Source organism: Phocoena phocoena, chromosome 1 (assembly GCF_963924675.1).
Source record: "Phocoena phocoena chromosome 1, mPhoPho1.1, whole genome shotgun sequence".
In the NCBI taxonomy this organism is placed as follows: Eukaryota; Metazoa; Chordata; class Mammalia; order Artiodactyla; family Phocoenidae; genus Phocoena; species Phocoena phocoena.
Window position 1 is genome coordinate 60,456,499 of NC_089219.1, and position 27,245 is coordinate 60,483,743.

The following is a 27,245-nucleotide window of genomic DNA, read 5'->3' on the forward strand; positions in this document are numbered from 1 at the left end:
ACAGAATCTAAGAAGGTGGAGGATTTTCTTTCTTGATTATCTATCATCAAAAAGTTCAACTAAATCCTACCACAAAGTGTTCCTTATCCTTCTGTCATATATGAAGTACTTGGCAGGACTAGTACTTCATAGACATTTTTTTAAATTCTTAACAATAGTTTCAAAAATTGAGAGCAAGCAGTACTGCAGGGATATAGGAATGGCTTCATATAGCTGTTTTCCCTTCTAATTTCTGTAGGGCTTATTTCAATCATCCCGCAGTATCTGTGGGAGATTGGTTCCAGGTTCCAGAAAATACCAAACTTGGTTGGTTCCCTGCAGATACCAAAATCCACAGGTGCTCAAGTCCCTTATATAAAATGGTGTAGTATTTACATATAACCTATGCACACCCATCTGTATACTTTAAATCACCTCTAGATTATTTATAATACTTAATGAAATGCAAATGCTATGCTAATAGTTGCCAGTGTGTAGCAAATTCAGGTTTTGCTTTCTGGAACTTTCTGAGTTTTGTTTTGTTTTTTTAATATTTTCTACCTGCGCTTTGTTGAATCTGTGGATGTGGAACTTGTGGATATGGAGGGCCAACTATATATTTAATTCATTTGTATCAATGGATTGAAGCATCCTCCACATCTTTTATTCCTCTGAATAAAATCCTAATTTATGGATTGGGTTTTGGCTTACTGATTTCCAGTAAGAAAAACTTGTGTTTTTCTGTCACAAAGCCAACAGCACAGCTGTGACAGCAGATGAGCAGTTCTCCAAGGGCAGTCAGTCAGGCTGGCTACCTCAGAGACTCCAGAGAGGATCCCAGGAAGGATTGCTCACCTTGTCACCCTTTCAGGCAGATGTAGAGCTGCACTCTGTGCCAACAAGAAAGAGGTGCACAAAATGTGTTAGAGCTTCTTAATAGTTTGGGAATATCTATTGGTTTTGTGAATTCTCCTTAGGTATCTTTACATTGTACATGTTCAATCTTCTCAATCTTACAAAATGAAGGGAGTAAAGATTGTATTTTCTGTTTTCTTATATCTGCTGAATTCCCCTTTCTTTTGTAGCAGCACTATAATAACTAAATAATCCCAACTATTTTTATTTCTTTAGATTAGTAAACAGCCAAGGTATATCCTATGCTAAACTGTCCTCAATTTTATATCTAATTTCCAATTATTACTATCATAAAATATTATTTAACACTCATATTTTTAATGTATGTATATTATATAACACTAATGTATTATATTAATAAGTTAATATTCTTACATGTGATTACCCATATGGTGTTTACACTGTGTATTTAATTAATTATTCTTAATATTAAAACTATTGTTTAGTATATTTTATGTACTATTTTCTTAATTTTAGGTGTACAAGAATTTCCAGAAAACATAAAGTGCTGTAAGTGTTTAACAATTATTGAAGCCAGTGTCAATCCCATTTCTAAGTGAGTATGAGTGATTACATTTTATTTATCTTTATATTTCCATTGGATAATAATGTACCAAGATAAAGGAAACTCACATAGTAAATGAATTTTAAATGCTGTATTTAAAATTCAATTTAATAGAATGATGGGAAAGGAATAATCAAATCAGGATAGTTCAATAAAAGATGAGGAAAAGCATTGCTGAGTAACAATGAAGACCTAATTGACAAAAGATGGCATTACTTTGAAGGAAACCGTGTCATCATTTTTTGTGGTTCTCAAGCAACATTCCATGGAAGAGCGCCAAAACTAAGAAAACAGTTATTAGTTATGGTCATGCTGGAAAATTAGCATCAAGGTTCTGATGAAAGTTCAAGAGAATGCAAGTGTATAAGGTGCATGCAAATAGCTGTCATGTGATTCAAGGTGGAAAATGAATTAAGTATGATCAGAAAAAGGGAGTACTGTATTTAGGCACCAGATATCACAGGAAGAGTAAAAAGACAATTCTGTGAGGATAGCCTAATGGAAGACATGGATGGTAAAAATACTGTGATCCGAAATAGGGTATTTGTGTGTCATGATCTGTTAATAGAGAAATGCCAAGGGAAAGTGAAACCCAGCATGTGACCATGTTTCAAATTATGATATGCCATAGTGATAGTGTGTATTGTGGAATCAAATAGGTCAAGAAACCATGAAGTGAATGGATTGGGTAAGCCCTGGACCTGAATGTTAAAGTCACTTATCTGTGGAAGTGGATGTAAAATCTAGAAAGTCTACTGAAAGTTGTAGTAACATTTGGAAGTAGATGAAATTAATCAATGTTATTGGGATGCAGATAATGAGTTGCAAAGTAAAACTGGCACTTTAATAATACAAAAACTGACAGGATTTGAGCAAAATCCCTCAGTCCTTTGTCCACATGAAGATGGGGAGACTGGGAGAAACTGAAGTTCATAGGAAAGGCATTGAATGAATCTATTGTTTCCAGTAAAAGACAAAAGGAAGTTTATCAAAAGGAATTTAAAGGGAAAATTTTCACCAATAGGGTTGAGGAGAGGGAGTAGTGAGGATGGTTTCTCTGTGGATCATGAGAAGAGGATGTAGGTGAAACTAGAAATGAAATAGAATGTAAAAGAATGAGGTAGAAGTTTAGATGAGGCTCTTTACAGTGAATGGTTTGTGAAATAATTTGAGGCCTTTAGTAGAAAGTGTGGAACATCAAGGAATAAACTATGTTTGAATAAACCATATTCTACCTCAAATGTAGAATATGGTGAGGGGAAAGAAAAACGTGAAAAGTATTCTCCAAAACACTTAGACCAAAATGCAACTTTCTCATAAAAGAAATAAATATTGCTAACTTATCACAACAGGACTATAGACACGTCCTTGACTTAAGTCATAATCCAGGGCAGATGATGAATTATTTTGATTTCTAGCTCTTTAATTCTAATAGCTCATTGTATTTAGGAATCGTGGTCAGGTCTTTGAGAGTAGAAGTCAGATGATAAATTACATATTAAAAATCTTAAAATCTATAGTTTTATTGGCTATGCTTCTGGATTCTTTTCATATATTTAACTTTTTAAAAGATAAATGAATATAACTGATTTCATCAAAAAATATCTAACACTAAAAGAAAGTTTGGGAATTCATTAAAATATTACTCAAAAAAAAGTCAATTTAAATAGTATATCAATTTTAAAGTCAGCGGTTTTTTTTTTTTAAGATATATTGGGTTGGCCAAAAAGTTCATTTGGATTTTTCCCTAAGATGTATGGAAAAACCCAAACAAACTTTTTGGCCAACCCAATAACTCACATACAGTAAAATTCACTCTTTTAGGTGTATGGCTCAGTGAATTTTGACAAATGTATATAGTTACGGAATCACCATAATCATTAATATATAGACTATTTCCATCATCCCAAAAAGTTCCCTCAGCCCAGTCATCCATTGATCTGATTTCTGTCCCCATGGTTTTGCCTTTTCCAAAATATCATATAAATGGTGTCATACTTTGTGGTTTCTTTCTTAACACTGATTTTGAGGTTTATTCCTGCCATTTCAAGAATTGGTATTACATTCCCATTTATTTCTAGGTAGAATTCCATTGTATGAATATAACACAATTTGTTTATCTCTTCCTCAGTTGATAGACTTTTAAGTTGTTTCCAGTTTGGGGCTATTAAGAATAAAGTGGGTATAAACCTTTCTGTACAGGTGTTTGTGTAAGCATCTGTTTTCACTTCTGTTGGGTAAACACCTAGGAGTAGTTTTCTCTGTAGTATGGTACATGTATGCATACCCTTCTAAGAAATTTCCAAACTGTTTTCCAAAATAACTATTTCATTGTGCATTCCAAGCAGCAATCTGAGTTTCCATTGTTCCTCATTATTGTCAGCATTTGGTACTGTCAGTTTTTTTTTTCTATTTTAGCCAGTCTAGTAGATATAGTATCTCATTGTCATATCTCATTGTAGTTTTAATTTATAGTTTAAATGTCAAATTAGAATCTTTCCTTGTATTTATTTACAATCTGTATTGCTTCTTTGTTAAAAGTTCAGATTTTTTGTTCATATTTATTGACTTGTCTTTTTATTATTGAATTATATGAATTCTTTATAAATTCTGGCTAAAAATCAGATATTTGTTTGCTCTTATGACTTATCTTTTCACTTCCTAAATAGTGACTTTCAAATATAAAAAGATTTTCATTTTCATGAAGCCCTATTTATAATTTTTTTATGGTTTATTCTTCTTGTCACTGTCTAGGAGATCATTACTAAATTCATAGTCATAAAGATTTTCCTCTATGCTTTCCTCTGGAACTTTTGGTTTTACATTTAGGTCTATGATCCATTTAAAGTTGATTTTTGTAAATATATGTAAGGTGTGAGGGTTGTGGTCCTCTCTTTTATTTATTTATTGCATATAGATATCCAACTGTTCCAGTTCCAAGATTACCTTTTTTTTTTTTTTTTTTGCGGTATGCGGGCCTCTCACTGTTGTGGCCTCTCCCGTTGCGGAGCACAGGCTCCGGACACGCAGGCTCAGCGGGCATGGCTCACGGGCCCAGCCGCTTTGCGGCATGTGGGATCTTCCCAGACCGGGGCACGAACCTGTGTCCCCTGCATCGGCAGGCGGGCTGTCAACCACTGCGCCACCAGGGAAGCCCTATCCTTCCTTTATAAAATTATCAGAGTACCTATTTTGTAAATCAATTGATCATATGTGTTTGGATCCATTTCTGAATTCTCTATTTTTTATGTTAATCTATATGCCTCTCCTAACACCAGTTTTATACTATCTTAATTACTGTAGCTTTGTAGTAATTCACACAGTCAGGGGATGTGAGTCCTTCAACTTTGTTCTTCTTTATCAAAATTATTTGGGCTCTTCTGTGCCCTTTGCTTTTCCATATAATTTTTATAATCAGCTTGCTAAAAAATATGGAATTTTGATAAGGATTTATTGAATCTGTAGACCAATTTCGGCAGAATTGACATGTCAAAAATATTGAGTATTCCTTTTTCTGAACATAATATATCTCTATACTTATTTAGATCTTTTAAAAATTTTTATCAATGTTTTGTAGATTTAAGTTTACAAATATTGTGCAAGTTTTGTTCATCTTATTCCAAGTATTTCATGTTTTGGGGACAATTACAAATAATTTTTCTATCATAGAAATATAATTGATCATTGTATATTGACCTTATATCCTGCAACTTTATTAGATTCACTTATTAGTACTAGTAAATACTTTGTAGCTTTGTGGGGGAAGGGATGTGATTTTCTATGTAGACTATCATGTCACCTGTGAATAAAGACAGTTTTATTTCATCCTTTTCAATCTGTACTTCTTTTATTTATTTATTTAGCCTTATTGACCTGGTTAGGACCTCCTGTATAATGTTGAATAGAAGAGGTGAAAACAGATATTATTGCCTTGTTCCCAATCTTAGGGAGAAAGCATTCAGACTTTCACCATTATATATGATTGTTACTTTTTTTAAATACATTCCCTTTATCAGGCTGAGGGAGTTTAAAATAATACATTTCTTACTTCCTTTTGAGCTTTTACCAGCAGGGCTGTCAGAGTTTAGATTTCTACTTTCAAACTTTTCAAGAAAATCAAGGCTTTCTCTATGATGCTCTTCAACCACTTCCTGGTTCCAAAGCCACTCCACATTTTTTAGGAATTTATTACAGCAGAATCCCAATACCAGATACCAAAATTTGTGTTAGTTTTATAATGCTGTGTAAGAAATTACCACATACTTTGTGGCTTACAACAACATATATTTACTATCTCTAAGTTTCTGTGGGTCAGAAATCTGGTCATGCTGTAGCTGGGTTCCCTGTTTGAGAGTTTCACCAGGCTACCATTAAGGGATCAAACTGCAGTCTCATCTGGAGGCTCAACTGGAGAGAAATACATTTTCAAGCTCATTCAAGTTATTGGCAGAATTCATTTTCTTGCTGTTATAAACCTGTGAGCCCCAGCATTTTGCTGGCTGACAGCTAGAGGCCACTTTTGCCTCCTAAAGGCTGGTGCAGTTCCCAGCCAGGTGACCCTCTCCATAGGCAGTTCACAACATAGCATCTTGTTTCTTCGAGGCCAACAGCAGAGTAGGGTGAGTATCATAGCAAGATGGAGTCACATAATGTAATATAGTTATGAGAATGACATCATATCCTATTTGCCACATTTCATTGATTAGAAACAAGTCACAAGTCCTACCAATACTCAAGAAGAGAAGATTTTACCAGGGCATGAACATCTGAAAGCAAAGATTATGGGGTCCACCTTAGAATCTGCCAAATCTTTGAAATCTGTTTTGCTGAGACTTTTCCCTGTCAATAGACGTTGAATTTTGTCAGTTTTTCTTAAAAAAATATCTATTGACATGATGATATAAATAAACCCTACCTGGTCATGAAGTATAACACTTTTTATAAATTAATGCCTTTGATTTGATATTTTGTAAGGATTTTCCCATCTATATTCATGAGGCATATTAGTCTGAAATTTTTTTCCTGTATAGTATTATTCAAGTTGCCTATTTTTTCTTGAGTGATTTCTGGTAGCTTGTGTTTTTTAGGAATGTGTACATTTCATATGTTTTCAAACTTATTGGTACCTCATTTTTCATAATTTTTTTTATTAGCCCTTTAATATCTATAATATCTCTAGTGATGCTCTCTATTTCATTCCTGGTATCAATAATTTTTGTCTTCTTTCTTTTCTTACTTGATCAGTTATACCAGAGATTATCAATTTGCTCTATTAAAAAATAGACTTAGGTTTCATTTACTTTTCTTTATAGCTTTTCTGTTTATCTTCTTAGATACAAGAAATCTACAAAGTAGTTAAGTCATGAAAACTCTAGAATATGAAAATTATAGTTTTAAGTGTTAGCGTACTAGTTTTAGTTTTAGATGTGAACTTTATAGTATAGTCTGAATGCCTTAACCAAGTCACTGGTGAAAATTATTACAATAAAATTGAAATAACAACTTCTCAATGAGAAAGTAAGGACCAACATTTATTGAGAACCTAGAATGTCTCAGGCTTTTAGATTATTTCATTTTCATCGTCACGGCAATTATGAAGTAGATAAATATTACCTATGTAAATTTTTACATATGGAAATACATAAAGATAGTATTTAAATTCCTGGGCTCCTTTTATTATATTTCACAAATCCTGAAGAAACATTTTGATTTTGGTTTAAATTAAAAGATACAATTTGAAAAATCTGTACATTCTTAATGCTCAACAATAAGGAAATCGCTAATAAATTATGGTACATCTACTGGATGGTTATAAAGATTATTTATAGGGTGATCATATGTCTCTGTTTGCTCAAGTCATCCCAGTTTATACCTCTTGATGTGGCATGATTAATAATAGTTCCCTTTTAACACTCCAAAGTGTCCTAGTTTGAATGATAGATTATGTAGTCACTCTGGTTATACAGCAAAATTGAAAGATAATTACAAAGTAAAGGGAGAAATCATGATACAAGTTTGCAGTGATGTTAAAATAATTAATTGGAAATTAGATCAAAATTAAATACATGAAATGGTAATAATAGTTGTGTTAAGGAGGTGGAATTATGAGCAACATTTTACTTTTCTCTTTATTTTCTAAATGTTCTCTGATAATGTTAGGTTAATTTTATAACTTTAAGGTTATAAATTAAAATATTTAGATGTAAAATATCTTTCCAATTAGAGTAGGAGATTTGACATTGGCTCCTTAATCAAAACTTATATCACCTGTATTTTAATTTTGTTTAACTGTTCTAATGGAGGTCAAATGCCTGTAATATGTTTTCATTAAACTTCTAAAGTAAATGCAATTAGAAAAGAAAAATGTTGAAACAAGGATGTCTGCAGCCAATCTTAATCTGCCTATTCCAACAATAAAATTAGCACTGATAAAAGTATTTAAATTAGTATTCTAGTTAATTTTGAAAGATCAGAATAAAAACAATACCAAGGAAAAGTAATAAAATTGCTCCAGTTTAGTGAGTTCTTAATATGAGGTGGGTAATCATTTACTCATTGGAGCAACTCTGGAAGTGGATATTAGTATGATCATTTTATAAAGAAGGAAACTGAGTCTTACAAAGATTAAGTGATCTGTAAAAGTTACAGAGATAAGTAATTGAAAGAACTGTGATTCAAACTTAGGTCTTCTGACATCAATGCCCATGTGCTCAAGCACTAAATATTTTAGGTGTCTGATTCTACTGTGCTTTCTTTATTGCAATTTGAATATGCTAATTAAAAAAATTTTATTGGAGTATAGTTGATTTACAGTTTGTGTTAGTTTCAGGTGTACAGCAAAGTGAATCAGTTATACATATACCTATATCCCCTCTTTTTTTTTTAGATACTTTTCCCATATCGGCCATTACAGACTATTGAGTAGAGTTCCCTGTGCTGTACAGCAGGCTCTTATTAGTTAGCTATTTTATATTTAGTAGTGTGTATATGTCAATCCCAATCTCCCAATTTATCCCTCCCCCCACCTTATCCCCTGGTAACCATAAGTTTGTTTTCTACCTCTGTGACTCTACTTACATTTTGTAAATAAATCCATTTGTACCCTTTTTTTCAGTTTCCACATGTAAGCGATATCATGTGATACTTGTCTTTCTGTGTCTGACTTACTTTACTCAGTATGACAATCTCTAGGTCCATCCATATTGCTTCACATGGCATTATTTTGTTATTTTTTGTGGCCGAGTAATATTCCATTGTATATATGTACCACTCCTCTATCCATTCCTCTGTTGATGGGCATTTAGGTTGCTTCTATCTCCTGGCTATCATAAATAGTGCTGGAATGAACATTGGGGTGCATGTATCTTTTCAAATTCTGGTTTTCTCTGGGTATATGCCCAGTAGTGGAATCGCTGGGTCATATGGTAGTTCTATTTTTAGTTTTTTAAGGAACCTCCATACTGTTCTCCTTAGTGGCTGTACCAATTTACATTCCCACCAACAGTGTAAGAATGTTCCCTTTTCTCCACTTTTAATTTCAGCCATTAATAAAATGAAAATGTTTCCTTAGAGAGAGAATTGTTTACCAGTATATATTTTTAAAAATACTTTGAATTTTTTAATAAATCAGTCAAATGTGGAAAACCACAGTTACTTTAGGAATGTGAAAGCCTTTAGGAATGTGAAAACCTTTCATTAGAGTTCCCTTACTTAGTGTAAAATGTTGGATTTCATTGAGTATCTTGGAGGAGGATAAAGACAGCCCATGACTTTCATATTCATTGAGTTTATCTAGCTTGCTAAGGAATATATTCTTCCTTGCAGGTCCTTGTATGTTCCTCTGGAAGTTGTGATGTTGACAAGTGGGACCACTGTCACTATTAAAGCTACAAAATCATACCATAAAATTAATAATGAATAAAGTTGAATATCTGTTTAGCAGACCTACTGAATATATATTTTCAAATAATATGTTTTCAAAATACAATACTAGATTATTGCGGAGATTAAAAAAATTCCTTGTCCTCAAAGAATGTATAATCTATTCCAGGAATAAAAAATTCCCCAAACTTGTATAAAATATAATTGTTATAAGCATTTTGCTAAACCTATGAATATAATGCTGTGGGGAAGATGAGGAAGAAAGCATTAATTTTGAATCTCAGTGCAGAGTAACCATTCAACAAATTCTTATTTAAGTAAATTGAAATAAAAAATACACATGCTATTAAACAAGACATACTGTATAAATATACTTTTTAATTCTACATTTTTAGAAAAGAAAGATTCGATATACAATGTCAACACATCTTTGTTTATAAGCAGACTGAAACAACTGTCTTACTTTGTATTCTGGTTTTTTCATATAACTTATTTTTGGCAGTCCAATTTTGCAATTGGAATCTGCCCAGTGTAGTCAATTCTTAAATCCTTAGAGAAGTGTTCTATGTAAGAGCCAGATTTTCTTACACGATAAACTTTGCCAGAGAAGCAGCCTAAAGAAATATATTTTTCATCAAAAGAAGTAGTACAATGTAATACCATGTAGTGCATACATGTGTGGAAAAATAGATTAAGGTAAGCTGAGTAGTTCAAACTGTCCCTATAACTAGAAAATTGGTGTTTTAAAAGGATTTTTATTTATTAATAGTTACAATGTTAAAATAAATTATTAGATAAAAAGTTTTAACATTCTTCTCATTTTACACATTTTAATCTTCTTTTTTGAAAAGTCATAAATGATTTCTTTTCTCAAATGACTATAGAAACCAAAAGGACATCAAAGTAAGATAGTAGTTAAATTGAATTGTAATCTATTGGACATCTGTGCCATTATCATAAAAACTATTTTACTATCAGGATATGAGCTCTAATGTATTATAGAAAGCAAAAAATAGAGAAAAACAAAGATCTACAATAAATTCTTTTTAATCTTATAGGATAAAGTTCAAAACTTTGCCTCAAGCATTAAGTATACTATAAATCCTGTTCCCTACTAATATTCTCAAATCTTAATTTCTAACACTCTTATACATAAAGTATTCCCTCTAGAACTCATCTTCTCTTTGTCACCCATCTCAGGTGAAATCTTACCTCTATGTTATAGAACCTCTCACTCCTCCCCTGCCTCCTTTCTCTCTCTTTTCTGTTTTTATGAATCCTACCTCCCTTTGGGAGCAAATTTATGGAAACATCCTCTATGAAGCCAGACACAAACAATCCAACTCCAAAATACAAATTGAACCAAGATATTTGTAGCAAAAATAATACATATAAGATCAGCGTCTTAAGAGTGTATAAAGAATTCCTACCAAATTGTTATACAAATATTAATTGTGTTTAGTTTGGGTCCCCCAGCAGAAAAGTTTAGAAAGTAATTCAAGCAATATATTTACAAAATAATCTAAGAAAATACCAGTTAAAGATATGTTATCAAGCTATTTACTAGTATGGACCACTGGACCTTAATCTTTGTGGGAAACACTGGGAAACAGTTTAAACATATATCACAGACTTGTTAAGCACAATGGGTGAGGGAGCTGAGGTATTTATACTCCTTCTAGTCATTAGCTGAGACCTATTCATAGGGACATTAATCTCTTGTAACCAGCAATATAACTTAAGTAAACTCTTGTACACCAGAATATATGGTAAAAATAAAAAGAACATATAACAGAAATACAAACAAAAAACTAGCACCAGCTGTAATGTTCAATTAGATAGAGAATGATAAATAAATAGTGGTATATTCATACAATGGAATACTATGCTATGGTGATCAGTCATCTACATCAAAATGAATGAATTTCATTTAACTAATCAGTGAATTATTTAATAATATGAATTATTAAAAGTCTCAGAAAAATATTCATAGTATGATTTGATTTATATAATGTTCAAAAACATGCAAAACCATGTGACTTTTTTTCTTTTTTTAGGGATTTAAATAGGTGTGGTAAAACTCCTTAAAAAGCAGAAAAGTAAACATCATTCAGGAATTTGTGGAGCAAATAGATGTAGTCAGGGAGGGACACCTAGAGGGTGTTAAAGGTACCGATTCTATTTATTAAATTATACTGTGGTACATATATACTCTTTTATTTTTTTTAACATCTTTATTGGAGTGTAATTGCTTTACAATGGTGTGCTAGTTTCTGCTTTATAACAAAGTGAATCAGCTATACATATACATATATCCCCATATCTCCTCCCTCTTGCATCTCCCTCCCACCCTCCCTCCCTATCCCACTCCTCTAGGTGGTCACAAAGCACCGAGCTGATCTCCCTGTGCTATGCGGCTGCTTCCCACTAGCTATCTATTTTACACTTGGTAGTATATATGAGTCCATGCCACTATCTCACTTTGTCCCAGCTTACCCTTCCCCCTCCCTGTGTCCTCAAGTACATTCTCTATGTCTGCATCTTTATTCTTGTCCTAACCCTAAGGTTCTTCAGAAACTTTCTTTTTTTTTTTAGATTCCATATATATGTGTTAGCATACTGTATTTGTTTTTCTCTTTCTGACTTACGTCACTCTGAATGACAGACTCTAGGTCCATCCACCTCACTACAAATAACTCAATTTCGTTTCTTTTTATGGCTGAGTAATATTCCATTGTACATATGTGCCACATCTTCTTTATCCATCCATCTGTCGATGAACACTTAGGTTGCTTCCATGTCCTAGCTATTGTAAATAGAACTGCAATGAACATTGGGGTACATGACTCTTTTTGAATTATTGTTTTCTCAGGGTATATGCCCAGTGGTAGGATTGCTGGGTCATATGGTAGTTTTATTTTTAGTTTTTTAAGGAACCTCCATACTATTCTCCATAGTGGCTGTATCAATTTACATTCCCACCAACAGTGCAGGAGTGTTTCCTTTTCTCCACACCCTCTCCAGCATTTATTGTTTGTAGATTTTTTGATGATGACCATTCTGCCTGGTGTGAGGTGATACCTCATTGTAGTTTTAACTTGCATTTCTCTAATGATTAGTGATGTTGAGCATTCTTTTGTGTGTTTGTTGGCAATCTGTATATCTTCTTTGGAGAAATGTCTGTTTAGGTCTTCTGCCCATTTTTGAATTGGGCTGTTTGTTTCTTTGATACGGAGTTGCATGAGCTGCTTGTAAATTTTGGAGGTTAATCCTTTGTCAGTTGCTTCATTTGCAAATATTTTCTCCCATTCTGAGGGTTGTCTTTTCATCTTGTTTATGGTTTCCTTTTCTGTGCAAAAGCTTTTAAGTTTCATTAGATCCCATTTGTTTATTTTTGTTTTTATCTCCATTTCTCCAGGGGGTGGGTCAAAAAGGAACTTGCTGTGATTTATGTATAGAGTGTTCTGCTATACTCTTTTATATACATAAAACATTTCATAACCAAAGATTGGTCAGAGGAAGAGAAACCGTGCAATGAAACTCAGATATAGTTTTCCAGGAGTGGGGGGAGAGCAGGAAGAGTATATTAGAAGTCCAGAAGGAGAGAACAATCAGTGATGGCAACTGTTGCTAGGCAGTGTGGGTTACGAAATGAAATGAAGTTAATGGAATTAGGGCTTAAGAGCCTTTTGTGAGTGCAGTTTCAGTAATAGAGTTAGGGTAGATGCCAGAAAGCAATAGCTTGCGGAGTAAAGTAAAAAATAGTGAGTAGAGGCAGCTCTTTAAATAATTTTGTCAGTAAATTCAAGGAAGGAGATAGGTTGGAATTTTAGGGGAAAGCAGATATGAACAGTATTTAGAAGTATTTTGTGAAAGAACATGGTCTTGTCTAAAGCCTAGATAAAGACATTAAAATTTTTAAGTAGAAATTTAATTATTAAAAAATAATATCCTTTTAAGAAAAATCCTGGAGTTAAATCTTTTTGGTAAAACTTACTTAAACATTTCAAATAATTGTTTTATCTAAGTAGTAAGATTTTCCCATAGGATATTTTCTCAACTCTTTTAATGCTTCTTAAAGTCTTTAGGATTCAGTTTAATTACTGTGACAATGTTTTTATTCAATGCACATGAATTGGATCAATTTGAATTATAATGTACATGTATGTTGGTCCTGCATTAAAGAAATTATCAGTTAAAGGGACAAAATACTCCTTCCCTTTTCATGTTGGACAGCTTTAGTCATCATTGTCACAAACTGTAGACAAATTTTAATGATTAACTGAATGAGTAGATAGCATTGCCTGACTATATATGTGAATATGCTATTGAGAAAGAACATTAAATTTAAAATTACAAAACATGTCATACAACTTGAAATTTCCATAAAAATATCTCACTGGTGTGCATAAGGTTAGGGCAACAGTAAGAAATGATGTCTCTGACTTTGGCAATGACATAAATCTCAGCATAGGAAAGCAGTGTGGAGGTGGGTGAATGCCAATTTATTTAAATAACAGGCAAAATTTTCAAGCTGTAACAACATGCTCAGTAAATTCTTCCATTACTGTGATACCGAAGGAGAGTTGAAAATGTATTACACTTCTATTTTTTCTCCTTAGAGATATATTTTTTGTTCTGTTTCTATGGCAACATCTATGCAATGACTAAACCTTTAACTCCTTTCTAGACTCCCTGATGGCTTCACACAGCTTCTAAACCTGACCCAGCTCTACCTGAATGATGCCTTTCTTGAATTTCTTCCAGCCAATTTTGGAAGGTAAGAATAAGAAGTTTAAACGATACAATTTTCTTTCATTTTAGATAAGTACTGTACCAGCACCAGTAGGTGAGGCTTCAAAAGTGACCATTGGAATTAAAGACACCCTCATTCTTGTCCAGTAAATGAGACCATGTCAATTAATGAAACATTTTGCAAAAAATAAAGTTAGGTCTTTACATGTCATTAATAATCAAATTCCAGATGAATTAAAGAGTTAAATATAAAAAAATAAAATCAGAAATGATCTGGAAAAATATGCACATGGATATTTTTGACTCTTGGGTTGGAAACTCCTTTATAGCATAGAAACAAAAGGAAATATCATAAATGGATAGATTTGAATCCATAAAATGCTTTTAAAATAAAATAATATTAGAAAATATTTTTTAAATTAAGGTAAAACAATAAATAGGAAAATATTTCCACTGAACATGGAAAATAAATTATATCCTTAACTTATAAAGAATTCTTACAAATGAGTATGAAGTTAAAGTTCTCATTAGAAAAAAATGGGTAAATGACACATACTGGCAGTTCATAATAAATTACAAATTGGCAACACAAAAAATGTTTATCATCATAAATAAAAAAATAGTACAAATTAATATGACAACAAAGGGCCTTTGTGCTCTAGCATGTTATAAAAAGTGTAAAGTTATTTATAGACTATGAGGAAAGAGATAACCTCACACTGCTGATGAAACTGCAGAATGTTATATACTCCTTGCAGGGCAGTGTGCTTTAAAATATTTGAAAATATCTACAACCACTGCCTTTGTAATTCATTTCTAGAAATGTATCATATCATCATGTATCATACTAGGATTTATGGACAAGGATGTTTATCATTATTTACAATATGAAAAATATGGAAGCACACATCCATCTAGGAGATTGGTTGAATATATTATGGTACATCCATATGACAATACCATGTAGCAATTTATAATCTTGCCTAGAGGAATATCTATTAATTCCTATGACGTTATGTTCAAAACATATCATAGCTATATATAAACTGTGTTTTCCATACTAATATGAATGTACATGAAATAAAAGACTATTTCCTTGGAAGTGAAATTATGGATGATTTTTATTTTCATCTTTATATTTTCAATGTTTTCTAGATGTTCTAGAGTGAATTTTTTTCTTTCAGTTTTATTGAGGTATAATTGACACAGCACTATATGAGTTTAAGGTATATAACATAGTAATGACAAATTTATTACAAAATGATTAGGACAATAAATTTAGTTAACATCCATTACCTCATATAATTACAAAGAAAAAGTTTTTTGCCTTGTGATGAAAATTTTTAGAATTTACTCTCTTAGGAGCTTTCAAATATACCATGTGCCATACAGCAGTGTTAACTATAGTAATACTGTTGTGCATTATATCCCTAGTACTTATTTATCTTATAATTGTAAAGTTGTGTCTTTTGACTACCTTCACCCAGTTTCCCCCACCCCACCCCCACCTCTAGTAACCACAAATCTGATCTCTTTTTCTATGAGGTTTTTTTTTTTTCTTTTTAGATTTCACATGTAAGTGAGATCACGCAGTATTTGTCTTTCTCTGCCCAGCTTATTTTACTCAGCATAATGCCCTCAAGGTCCATCCATGTTGTTGCAAATGGCAGGATTTTCTTCTTTTTTATGGCTTTATATATATATATATATATACACACACACACACACACACACACACACATGCATACATATATATGCACACATTTTCTTTATCCATTTATCTGTCAATGGAAACTTTCTTTCCATGTCTTGGCTATTTTAAATATAAAAGATATATCTTGAAAGTTAAGACATTTTAAGTTTATTGTTAACTGCATTTTTCTAAATGATCATCTTTAAAATTGTTCAAATAACTGACTGAGTGTAACTCGACACCAATCTGTTGGCAGAAGCTAATATATGACATTAAGAAGAACCCAGTGTAATAATGAAGTCCCTTAACAGGTAGCAGCCTCCATTTGCATACAGAAATCACCTCGAAAGTTTTTTCCAAATTCCCTTACTTTTGTAATCATGATTTCACAATACCTACGAATACCATACACTTGGGAAGTTCTGAAAATTCACAGATATTCAAGAGCATTTGTCTCGTTTCTAAATGAATTGATACTACACCATTTGTCTACATAAAGTAGATTTTCCTTCTGGTACTGATGATAATGCTACAAATATACCTTTGGTTTATTAAATCAGGAAATGTTTATCTCCCTAAGACACACTTTTGCACTTTGTCCGTTCTTTTTTACTATTCCTAATATAGGGGAAGAAATTTGGGCAAACAGATAACATAATATCAAAACCCAAACCACTTAGAAATTAGAATTCAATTTTATGTGAATTGTCTGCCAAAAAAAATGCTCTATTTTATTATTGTAATCTAAAAAGCTCTATAACTTTCAGCTGGATAATTTAACAAAGAATGTTTTAAGATACTTTCCAAAACCTGAGATTTAGTGTCCCTAAAGGCCAAACTAAGTCGTAAAATATTACTGCAACAGTACCAATATGAAGATTTGAGATATATAAATGTTTAAGAAACTTCTTTAACTAGTGATATACCCATGCTCTGAAGAACTAAATTACTTTATTTCAAATAAAGAATGAGTTATAAGATTAAAATTAAATTGGAAATTTGGTAGAACTCAAAACACAAAGGAAAGGAGAAGAGAACTAGTTGAATATCTAAAAGCACAGTAAATATGGGACCTTGTAGGTGAATTGTATATTTCAAATAGTGAAATATTCCCACATCACTAAGGATTTGGATAATTCAATTAATATTTGTCCTAAAGTAGCCTCAACTGAGTACATTTTAAAGCTCAGTATAGGCATTATTAACAATAGCATGTCCCAGATTGCAAACACTAACAAATACTTAAATGTGAAATACATTTCTAATTACAAATGTTATGCAAGCAACAGAAACTGTGAAAAGTTCTCATCCCTTCACAAGATTATCCCAACTCCAGTACTGTCATACGATAGATGATACTATACATTTTTAAATGTGCGTCCACTTGAAATGTTCAGATGTTAATCTCAGAGTCAATTAAATATGGTATATTATAGCACTTTTCCCATTTTTCAATTAAAGAATAGTAATAACTTAACACATACTAAAACTTATGGTATGCCAGGCATTATGCTTTACATGTGTGACATCATTTAATATTCAAAACCCTATAACTTTTGTACTATTATCACATACTCATTATAGATGAGGAAACTGGAGTTATGAGGAGTTAATTAATTTGCCCAGTGTCACACGGCAAAAAACAGATAGGATATGAAAGAGTCTGAATATTACCCAGATCTGTCTGATCACAAAGCTCAAGCTTTTAACCACTATGCTATATTATTTGTGTTAAAAATTCATTTATTGTCTCTTAAGAGGAAGTATCACCATGTTTCAGTGAATGCAGCATCTAGTATTTAGTAGATATTCAATAATCTGTTGAATGCATACAATCAAACAACAGTGAATATAATTTTATAAAATATAGGAGATTTAGATGACTTGGTCTCAATGATATCTTTGAAAGAACTTCATTTTTAGGAAAGGGATATTTGTTATTCTCCAATGTTGATGCAACCCTACTCATAACCAATTTGCATAATTCTTAAAAATCTGTAACCATGGTATGTAATGTTTGGACATAGTTGTTTGGATAATAAAGTAACAGTTTACTTTACCATAAGAATATTATTTTATAGAGAAATATTAAGAGCAATTTTTAAATTTATTTCTACAGACTTGCCAAATTGCGGATATTGGAGTTAAGAGAAAATCACTTGAAAACTCTACCAAAGTAAGTGGCTGAATATTTTCTAAATTTGAATTGTGATTATTCACTAGTAGGAAAAAGACAGCTATTTTTATCTTGGCTATGCTTTTTCATTATGATTGAGTTAATTTTTCTACAATTTTTTTCTAGAGGCTAAAATGTACAGTGTATTATAAGGGATTCATATTAAGAATGTATCTGCTTTATAAAACTGTGTAATTACAAGTAAAGGTGGGAAGAGTCCATTTAAGATTCTTCTTAAACATACACACCAGGAAGTTACTGCATTGAAACTTAAGAAACTGACATTTTTATAGCCCCCAAACAATCAACAGTTTCAAAAGTTTCAACCTAATAGAATGTTTAACATTTCAAGTTAATTTATGGTTTGAGATAATTTTCAGGTTTTAAATCAAAAATACACAAAAATATTTCATAAAAATGATTAAAATGTTTTTAGAGATCCTAAAATGATTTGGCAGAAAATTTATATTTATACATTCTTTCAAACTGTACCTTTTTAATAGTCTGTTTAAAATCTGGTTTACATAAAAATACAGAATATTTTTATGTCAAAACTAATCTCCAACATTTTATTCAATGTTTAGTTTAATAAACTTGTTTCATCCTGCTTTGCCTTATTTATGTCTAATGATAGAATTTTGTGCTGTTACAGAAAAAAATACCTTTGAAACTCAAAAATTATTTAAAGTGGGGATTTTTTTACTCAAATAAATAATTATGACTTGTATATGCTACAGTTAAAATATTGAAAGTACTATGTTGCTATTTTAACCCTCCTGCAGTATTGCTGAAAAATATTGAGTACAGTGATTAATTTTTGAAACATATCAGCAGGATTTAGAGACCTTTCGTCTGCTGAACCAAAACTTAATTTTATTTTTTTCTTTTTATATCCCTTCTCTAAGAAAACTACACTGAATTTCATTGATTTTTTTATATCAATACAATACTCTCAAGTACATTTTGTTACATAAACATGTATGAAAATTCTGTCAGGGCAATATAAAGCTTTCAATAATTATACAGATTTAATTTAATTATATACATAGAGATAAAACATCTATTCATTCCTCCATAAGTGGAAGACAAGGAGAGAAAATGAAAAGGAGGAATGTCACCATATCTGGATACCCTGCACTTTTGAGTGGTCTTTCTCTAAGCCAAAGCACTATGCATAGTCTTGGAAGGCACCTCTTCCACATTGGGGGCACAAACAGAAATGCGAATATGGTTGAAAGTGTTACTTGTTCAGCATTAATCTACTGCAAATGCATTTCCATCCCCCATATTTTAAATGTCTACATTTAAAGTAGAGTGAAAACAAGGCTAATTACACACTAAACTATGGTGAAAGAGCAATTGTCTCCTTCACCTAAACATGAACATTTGGGTCAAAGAGAAAATATTGATGGTGTGGAGGAGAATCCTTTCCCCTCTGCTCTTAAATAACAGTTTTGATATGAAATAAAAAATAAATCTGATACAGGTTGTCAGGTTTTTAAATATGTATTTTTAAAATATAAATTTTAAATATAAAGCCTGACCATAGATGGGTAATATGGACTTTATATGAGATAGATGTGTGAACAGTTCATAGTAATGAGTAACAATGATCATAATTGGTGAATGGGTATTCTGTAGGCTGTGAGTCAGTGGCCCAGTATCAAACAGAATTCAAATAAGTAGAATAATATGCATTTAAATTTGTTTGGCATTTTTTTAAAAAATTTGTAAAGATGTGTGGAAATGACGTGGGATCTCCTTGGTAGACTGTTATATTTGTACAATTTGTATAGCTGTTACAGTTTTTACATTTAAAAAATCTGAAAAATTATTTTCAATCTAGTATGCTTATTTTTTACCTTATAGACAAAAATCAAAAAAACCAAGGGCATGCATATATATGGTGAACTTTATCCTAGTTTTGATGTCTATAAAAATGAGAATTGCAGAAAGTTCTGTTGTGAATAAAGATAAACTCTGTTTTTACTATGTATTATATGTAGTACCTTCTGATCACCAATCTAGACCTGTAATAGAGAGATATATGAGAGCTTTCTACTATCCTTTATTTTTACACTTCTAATGAAAATAAAGGAAGAAAGATAGTTTTATGAAAAACAATTTAACTTTTTAATAATTACTCCAAGAAGAGATAGCTCATGATTTCCTCATGGACACAAACAAGATGTCAAATCTTTAGCAGGTCTTCAGTGAATTTCTCTTCTTTTCATCTTCTGTCTTAAAGTCTAAATACCTGGCAAGCTATGAAAAATGTAAAAATGTGAAGAATTATGATATAACATACATTAAAATGTCTCTTTAAAGTAAGCTGATAGAGACATTTTGATAAGTGCAGATTCTAGGACAAATTCTTTCTGTTATTAAATAGAATTTAGTATTATCAATTTTTTCACACTGTTCCTTTCCTAAGGTACACATTTGCTTAAAACTCATTGACACAGTCATTCTTGATTGTGTGTAATAATTGAGGACATTGAATATCTGGAAAAAACTAGATAACCAAAAAGAAAAACCCTTTCACTTCTATGATAAAATTTGTCCTCATAGCAGAATTATCCTCTTAATTAATTTTGAAGGGTAGTCCAAAAATGAGTTTGTTCCCATTTTGGAGATTTTGCACTATCTGTTTCTCTCTGGAATTCCCTTACCTCAAATCTTTTCAGGCTAGAGCTTCCTTAGGATTCCTAACTTTCTTCAAATGGTGCCTCCTTGGAGGCTTTCCCCGATCACATCATATAAGGTTGCTCCCCCTTAGCCTTTATACCATTTCACTCTTCCGTTTGATTTTTCACACTTATGGTTCTCTAAATTGTATTGACTTTTTGTTTGCTTGGAGATGATCTCCTCAGGAGAACATAAGTTCTGTTCAGAAAAGGAATTTTTTCTGTTTTGTCACTGCTGAATCTCCTGTGCCTAAAGCAGTGCCCAGCATTTAGGGGAGTACTCAATAAGTAAACAAGAATGCTGATATATTGATTCATAATGAGAAATATCTGTCATGTGACCTGGACATTTTGTGTCACTTGATTATTTTTTCCCATAGAAAATAATATAAGATACAAAATATTAAAATAAGATGAGTCTTTGGTGAGCATCATGAAGGCAAAAAGAATAAATGGTTAGTGGATTCTCAATGGCTGATACCTGAGCCTTGAATTTTAAACCTACACACACACACACACACATACAGACACACACACACACACACACACACACACACTCACTCTCTCTCTCTCTCTCTTCTTTAGGTGGTTTCAAGTTACATATAATAACCAAGTCATGACAATGGAAGAAAATAATTTCAAATTAAGGCAATTAATATTTATAACAACTAAAGAAAATCCAAAAGTATTATGACTTATTTCTTTGACTTTGTCATTAAAAAGTGATACATTTAGTTAAGAAACATATGTCAAGATGAAAATAAAGGGATAAGATAATATTTTAAAATGAAATTGAGGAACCATTTCCATGGAAGTAACGTAACAGCATACAAATGGTTAGTAATAATGGTGGGTTTTATCTTTAAATAAACATTTTCCATTTTTATGAGAATTTTTCTAAAACCTTAAAGTTAAAATATGGCCTGTCCGTTGATAACGTTATGACTGTGACTTTGTTTCAAATTGAGCCAAAATATGATGTTGTGTAAATTTGTCTGTGATAATTATAAAAATATGAAATAATATGAAGAAAGGAAACACAGGTTAAGCTAATATTAATGTTTATATTTGCCCTGCCACCTGGGAACACAAGGCATGAAATGTGATTCCTCGATCCGCTGTCATAATAGAATAACTAAGAGAGGAAAATTTCAAACATGTTGCAGTGGAATTGCTGGGGAAATATCAATAAGTAAGTAAACCCTGGTGAATAAATCCAAAAAGGGAAAAATGGATGAACTTGGTGGATAAGGAACTCTAAGAGTTGTTAGAAGAAGGGATTCAATTAGAGAAATGATAAGTCTGAAGTAGCAACGACTTCTTTTAGATCCTAGACTGTGAAGCTGGAAAGAGCTGTGGAATCCAGAAACATATTAATTGTAAAATCCGAATTGTCTCTATTTCCAATATATTCATAGCCCATTGTGAGTTTTCACATTTTTATTTTCACCTAGAAGTAGATTTGACTTTTTATGTAAAATAAGCCTTGTCAAAATACCTAGTATACTATGACAGAGCACCAAATAGAGGGCCCTCTCAATTTTGAAGAACCAAATTTGTTGAGTGGATTATTTTAATCATATAACTGTTTCTAGTATATTAACTCAAAAGATAACATTTTATTGAGCGAATTTTCTTCGGGGTTATTAATTGAATTCTATTTCACTATCATCTATGACAATTTTTGGACTCTCCATAGAAAAAAATCATTAAGGAATAATTGAAAGGAAGACTTTCCAAGTATAAGCATGAATGATACTTTGAAACTTCTAGGCTATGTAAGCTTGAAAACTAGTAAATGATGTATCTATTATTTACATGATTTTATTCCTTGAGCATCATTGCTTTTATTGTGTTCCCCCCCACCCAAAGACAAAGGTTCAGAAACTCTACAGTATTCCCCCTCTGTGAATGTCTAAAGACACACACACAGCACACATATATTCACAGAAGGTGCAGAAGCATAGTATGTTATCTGGAAATACTCTAAGAAAAAGATCCCCTTGAATTATAAATATAAATTGAAACCAGAGGTACATTAAAGCACTGTTAATGAGAGACGCTAGATCATGAAAGTTAAGAAAAGACGGAGGGAATGTTTCAGACTGAAGACTAAAGAGGCATTATAACTAAAAGCAGTGTTTCTGAATTGGTTCTTCTGCTATTAAAAAAAAAAATTATTGGGACACCTGGCAAAACTTGGGTAGGGTCTGATGATTAGATGGTAGCAATGTATCAATGTTAATTTCGTAATTTGGATGGTTGCTTTGGTTTGGTAGGAGAATGTTCTTGTTTGTAACAAATACACACTAAAGTACTGGGGAATGATGGGACACCAGGTTTGCAATTTACCATCAAGTAGTTCAGAAAAGTTATTTGTATAGTACTTTGAAGCTTTTTATAATTTTTTGCATTGTTTCAACATAAAAACCTATTTTAAAAAGCTATTTTCATACAAAAATTCTTTAAACATTTAAAAATAAACACTATTAACACTGAGGAAATTATCAGCTTTATGTCCGAAATGCTTGTAGATATAGAGGGCCAGGGGAGAGTATGTATTTATGTGCTAAAATGCTTTACTATTTATAAAAATGAGAATTTCAGTGATAGAGGTTTTATATATGTGAATAATATATATATTGTGGATTTTTTCCTAACCTGAATGGCAATAAATACTCCATATTCATAATTTCCACTCAAATTTCTGTTTATTTGCAAATAACATGTTTTTAGTTTTCATATAAATTCATTTATATATTTTTAAATAAGATTACTCTTTAGGCAGACTTACAAAAATATAATGTATTTGTCATGTTTTCTTTTTTAAAACCTCTCTTCCTTTATTATCTATTTTCCTACCAGTTATCATTGTCAGCATAATGAAGAAAAAGTCATAATATGTATTCTAAACTGGACAGCTGTGACTAAGTCATTTTCTATTCTCATTTCAGTGTCCTATTAATGAATTTATCTCATTTGGCGTTACTGTACTGGTTACTACAATGAAATACATCAATAGTTTCCTTAGTGCTATTGTAACAAAAAATTCCTTTGTCAGGCACAGCTTACAGAATAGCTTTTTGATGTTTCTATTAACTGTTTTTGTGACTGTAATACATAACTGAATACAGTGTGTTTTTATAATGGTACTACCTTATGCTTTTACGAATGAATATCAATTTACAAGGTATGGTGTTTTGTTACACCCATGGTACCCTCCCGTTCTGGGTTTTCTTTATCAAAGGTGATAATGTGACAAGCTAGCTAATCAAGGGTAACCGTATTAGTGGATTAGAGAATTGCACTTAGAACCAGGATTTTTTTTTACTTCTTCTCACAGGGTCTTATATTTTAAATTCAAATGAAATAAGTGATAATTATGACATGTTATATTTAAAAGCATTCAACAAATTATAATGCATTCTAACAATATAATTATTAGATTCCCTTTTAAATGATAAAACATATGCTTTCCAAGGATTCACAAAAGAGTGTGAGCTCCCTAACATGTGAGCTAATTATATTTCTTTTTATCCTTGTATTTTCAACATAAAATTAAGGTTGAGAGTATTATGTTTAGCTAAGGTTGTGTCAAGTCCAGTGAGGAGTTAGGGGGAGGGCACAAAAACCACATAAAACCATAGGATCAAATCGCTCTTTTCAGAATACTTCAATCAATAGCCACTCTGATCCCTGATGATTAAATTTACCAAAAGATGAAAATGGCCTGGTATAATAGCGAGATTGAAAGTGCTATGACTTCAGTTTCATAAGCTCTCAAGGCTTAGTCTCTCATGGAAAAATTAGCCTATACTTAGTTCTATTTCACCTAAGAAGAGCCAGAATGTACTTGAATGAGGGTATACTTTGCAGTCAGACAAACCTGGACTTGTATTCAGGCCCTTGCTTCTTGTTTATGAATTATTTAACTTCTTTGAACTTCAGTGTCTTTATTTTAAAAGAATATTGGGTGGTCATTGCCTTCTTTAAACTGTGAAATATATTTTGCATAATAGTTGATAAAAATGAGTCATGATTATTTAGAACCAGAAAAGCATTTAAACAAAAGCGTGTTCTATGGTACTTAGACAACTTAAAAGCATTCAAGAAAAGATTAGCATAAACGAGACGAAAAGACAACCCTCAGAATGGGAGAAAATATTTGCAAATGAAGCTACTAATCAATTCTTAAAGACTATTTTTTTTTCTTTTTAAGGTTTGTAGTTTCTTTGGGTGAATTGAACTCAGATAGTAAAAGACATGATAAAATAAATAAATAAAAACTCTCAACAAGAACTGAGAGGAACATATTCAACATTTGCAGATTTCCAAATTCAAACAATTTAATGTGGATGATTGCTCTCCCCTCTATGAAAAAATGTAATATCTTTACTAAAGATATAATATATTCTGAACTTTACATTAATGTTGATCTTGGTCTCAGAGTCTTGTAAAAATATACAAAGACACAAAGGACCTAGCTAACAGACTACTCCTGTGGTCTCAGATATGGTAAATTGCACACATTTACTTGATTTCAAATTCCATATTCCAATAGCCAGAACTCAGATGGACTATTCACCGCATATCAAAACTGAAATCTCCTTCATCTCTCTTCTCCACTCACCACTCCAAGAAAAAACAAATCAAACCAAACCAAACCAAACAGAAATCCCAGGCATCTTATTATATACTGCCTAGTGACAGTACCATCCACCTAATTACAGAAATTAGAAATCTCAATTCTATTTTCCTCTCCTACTACCCCCAAATCCACTGTCCATCAACTTATGCCACATCTAAACACTCTTCTCTACTTTCTGTCATCGCCCTACTTGAGGTCTTTAATATTACCTGTCTTAGCCTGCAGTAACTCATTCTTCCTATCTCCTCCATTGGAATCCATCTCCTTATTCTTGTCAGAGCGAGCTTTCTTACTAAAATACACCATGACACATGTCAATGTAAAAACTCACAATGACTGCCCACAGCTTGCAGAAGACAAACATGTCAAGACACTTCACAGCTTAGAGTCAACATTTCCATTGTCATTATCTTTCAACATTCACCATCCCACAGGGTGTCTCTGCTATATACAGTATACAATGCACCTTTGTATCTCCAAGCATCTTTCTTAGAACCTTCCCTTTTTCTCTCTGAAAAACTCCAAATCATCCCTTAATTTTCCCATCACTTTTGCTGTGAAATTAGCCATGGATTCCGCTTTCAGAGTGGTAGCTTAGAAACTCTGCTAGAGTTTTTTCAAGGCAGAGTTTTGCAGGAATTTTGATCTGATTATAGTTTGACTCAGGAATCTAATAAGCTTCATTTTGTGAGAGATTTTTTTTGTCATCTTGACTATGTTATTTGAAGCTCCAACCCCACAGTCCAACTCTCAAGGAAGCAACTGCTGAGCAGCATGCTTTTTTCTTTCCAATTACTAATTTGGGGATGGAACAGTTTCAGCAACAGTGGACACTCAAGAGGAAATGGTGAATTGATTTTCACTAGGATCCTTCTCTGGTATTTTAGAAAGTGCATGAAAAAACTAATCATTAGGAGATATGTTTTATTTCAGCATTTGAAAAGCTTTCCCTGCCACCTGTTTTGATTTTCACTTTTAAAAGACTCTTGATGAGTAAACAACAAACTATTACTCATAATTGCCTCAATAGGACACATGAAAACAAGTGAAATATATCTAACTCTCCATAGATTTTCTGCTTTCTTCGTGCCTCTGCTCTTCTCTCTATTCAAGGCAGGGTTAATTCAGGTCTTTCAATATGCAAAATACACCCTAAAAAAGCTTGATTTTCTGCTGAACAGACAAAAGAGAAATATTTCTAAGTTGCTATAGTTTTCCACAGTTTCTGTGACATTTAAGATCAATACCTGAGCAATATTAAAAATAAACATTCACATAAGATACTAACTTCATGACATTAATTTCCTTGAATGTATATTTTGCATTTCCTTTTAGTAATATGAGATTTTAGTTTGCCCTTTTAGGGCTTTAAAAAACTGTGAATTCTTCCTTGCCAAACTTCCTATTCCATTATGTTTAGTTTTACATTATCTATATTCAAAATTATCCCAAACTTTTACCTAACTACACTGTATTTCTATTCATTTTCTCTTTATAGGTAAACTTAATTCAGTACATTAAAAGTACTTCTGTTAACATTTAGTGCGTAATAACAATCTTTTCTAGTTATAAAGTAAATGCTGTATAATTTTATAAGTAAGATTAGAAATACAATTAATCAGATTGAAGCACTGTGACTCTTATCAAGCATTAGCTGTTCAGATTTATGTTTGTTCTATAAAGATGGGTAGAAAATATGCTACATGAAGTGGTTAAAAAGTAAGAATAACACATCTCTATTAAGAAATGTTCAATAGCAACTTAGATAAATAAATTGTGTGTTTAAGTTACATCAAAGCTTCTGATTATCATAAAACATTTCTAAATTAAACAGATTCCTAGAGGCAAAAGCTTTATTTTGATTATCTCATGAAATTTTAAAAGCAAAAGTTAAAACATTTCTTATACTAAATAGAATCTTAAAGGGCATCTCTTTAAATATTACA

At 31.9% G+C, this 27,245-nt stretch overlaps 1 protein-coding gene across 2 annotated transcripts in view; it reads left to right on the plus strand.

Annotated features, from left to right (window-relative positions):
• The window catches only part of LRRC7 (leucine rich repeat containing 7), a 391,693-nt gene that overhangs the window by 124,991 nt on the left and 239,457 nt on the right, over nucleotides 1-27,245 (plus strand). For both annotated transcript variants that reach the window (XM_065892761.1, XM_065892769.1), the window contains exons 4-6: nucleotides 1,372-1,450; nucleotides 14,031-14,120; nucleotides 17,908-17,964. In XM_065892761.1, coding sequence (XP_065748833.1) covers nucleotides 1,372-1,450; nucleotides 14,031-14,120; nucleotides 17,908-17,964 — 226 coding nt within the window. The remainder of the gene's footprint in view (nucleotides 1-1,371; nucleotides 1,451-14,030; nucleotides 14,121-17,907; nucleotides 17,965-27,245) is intronic.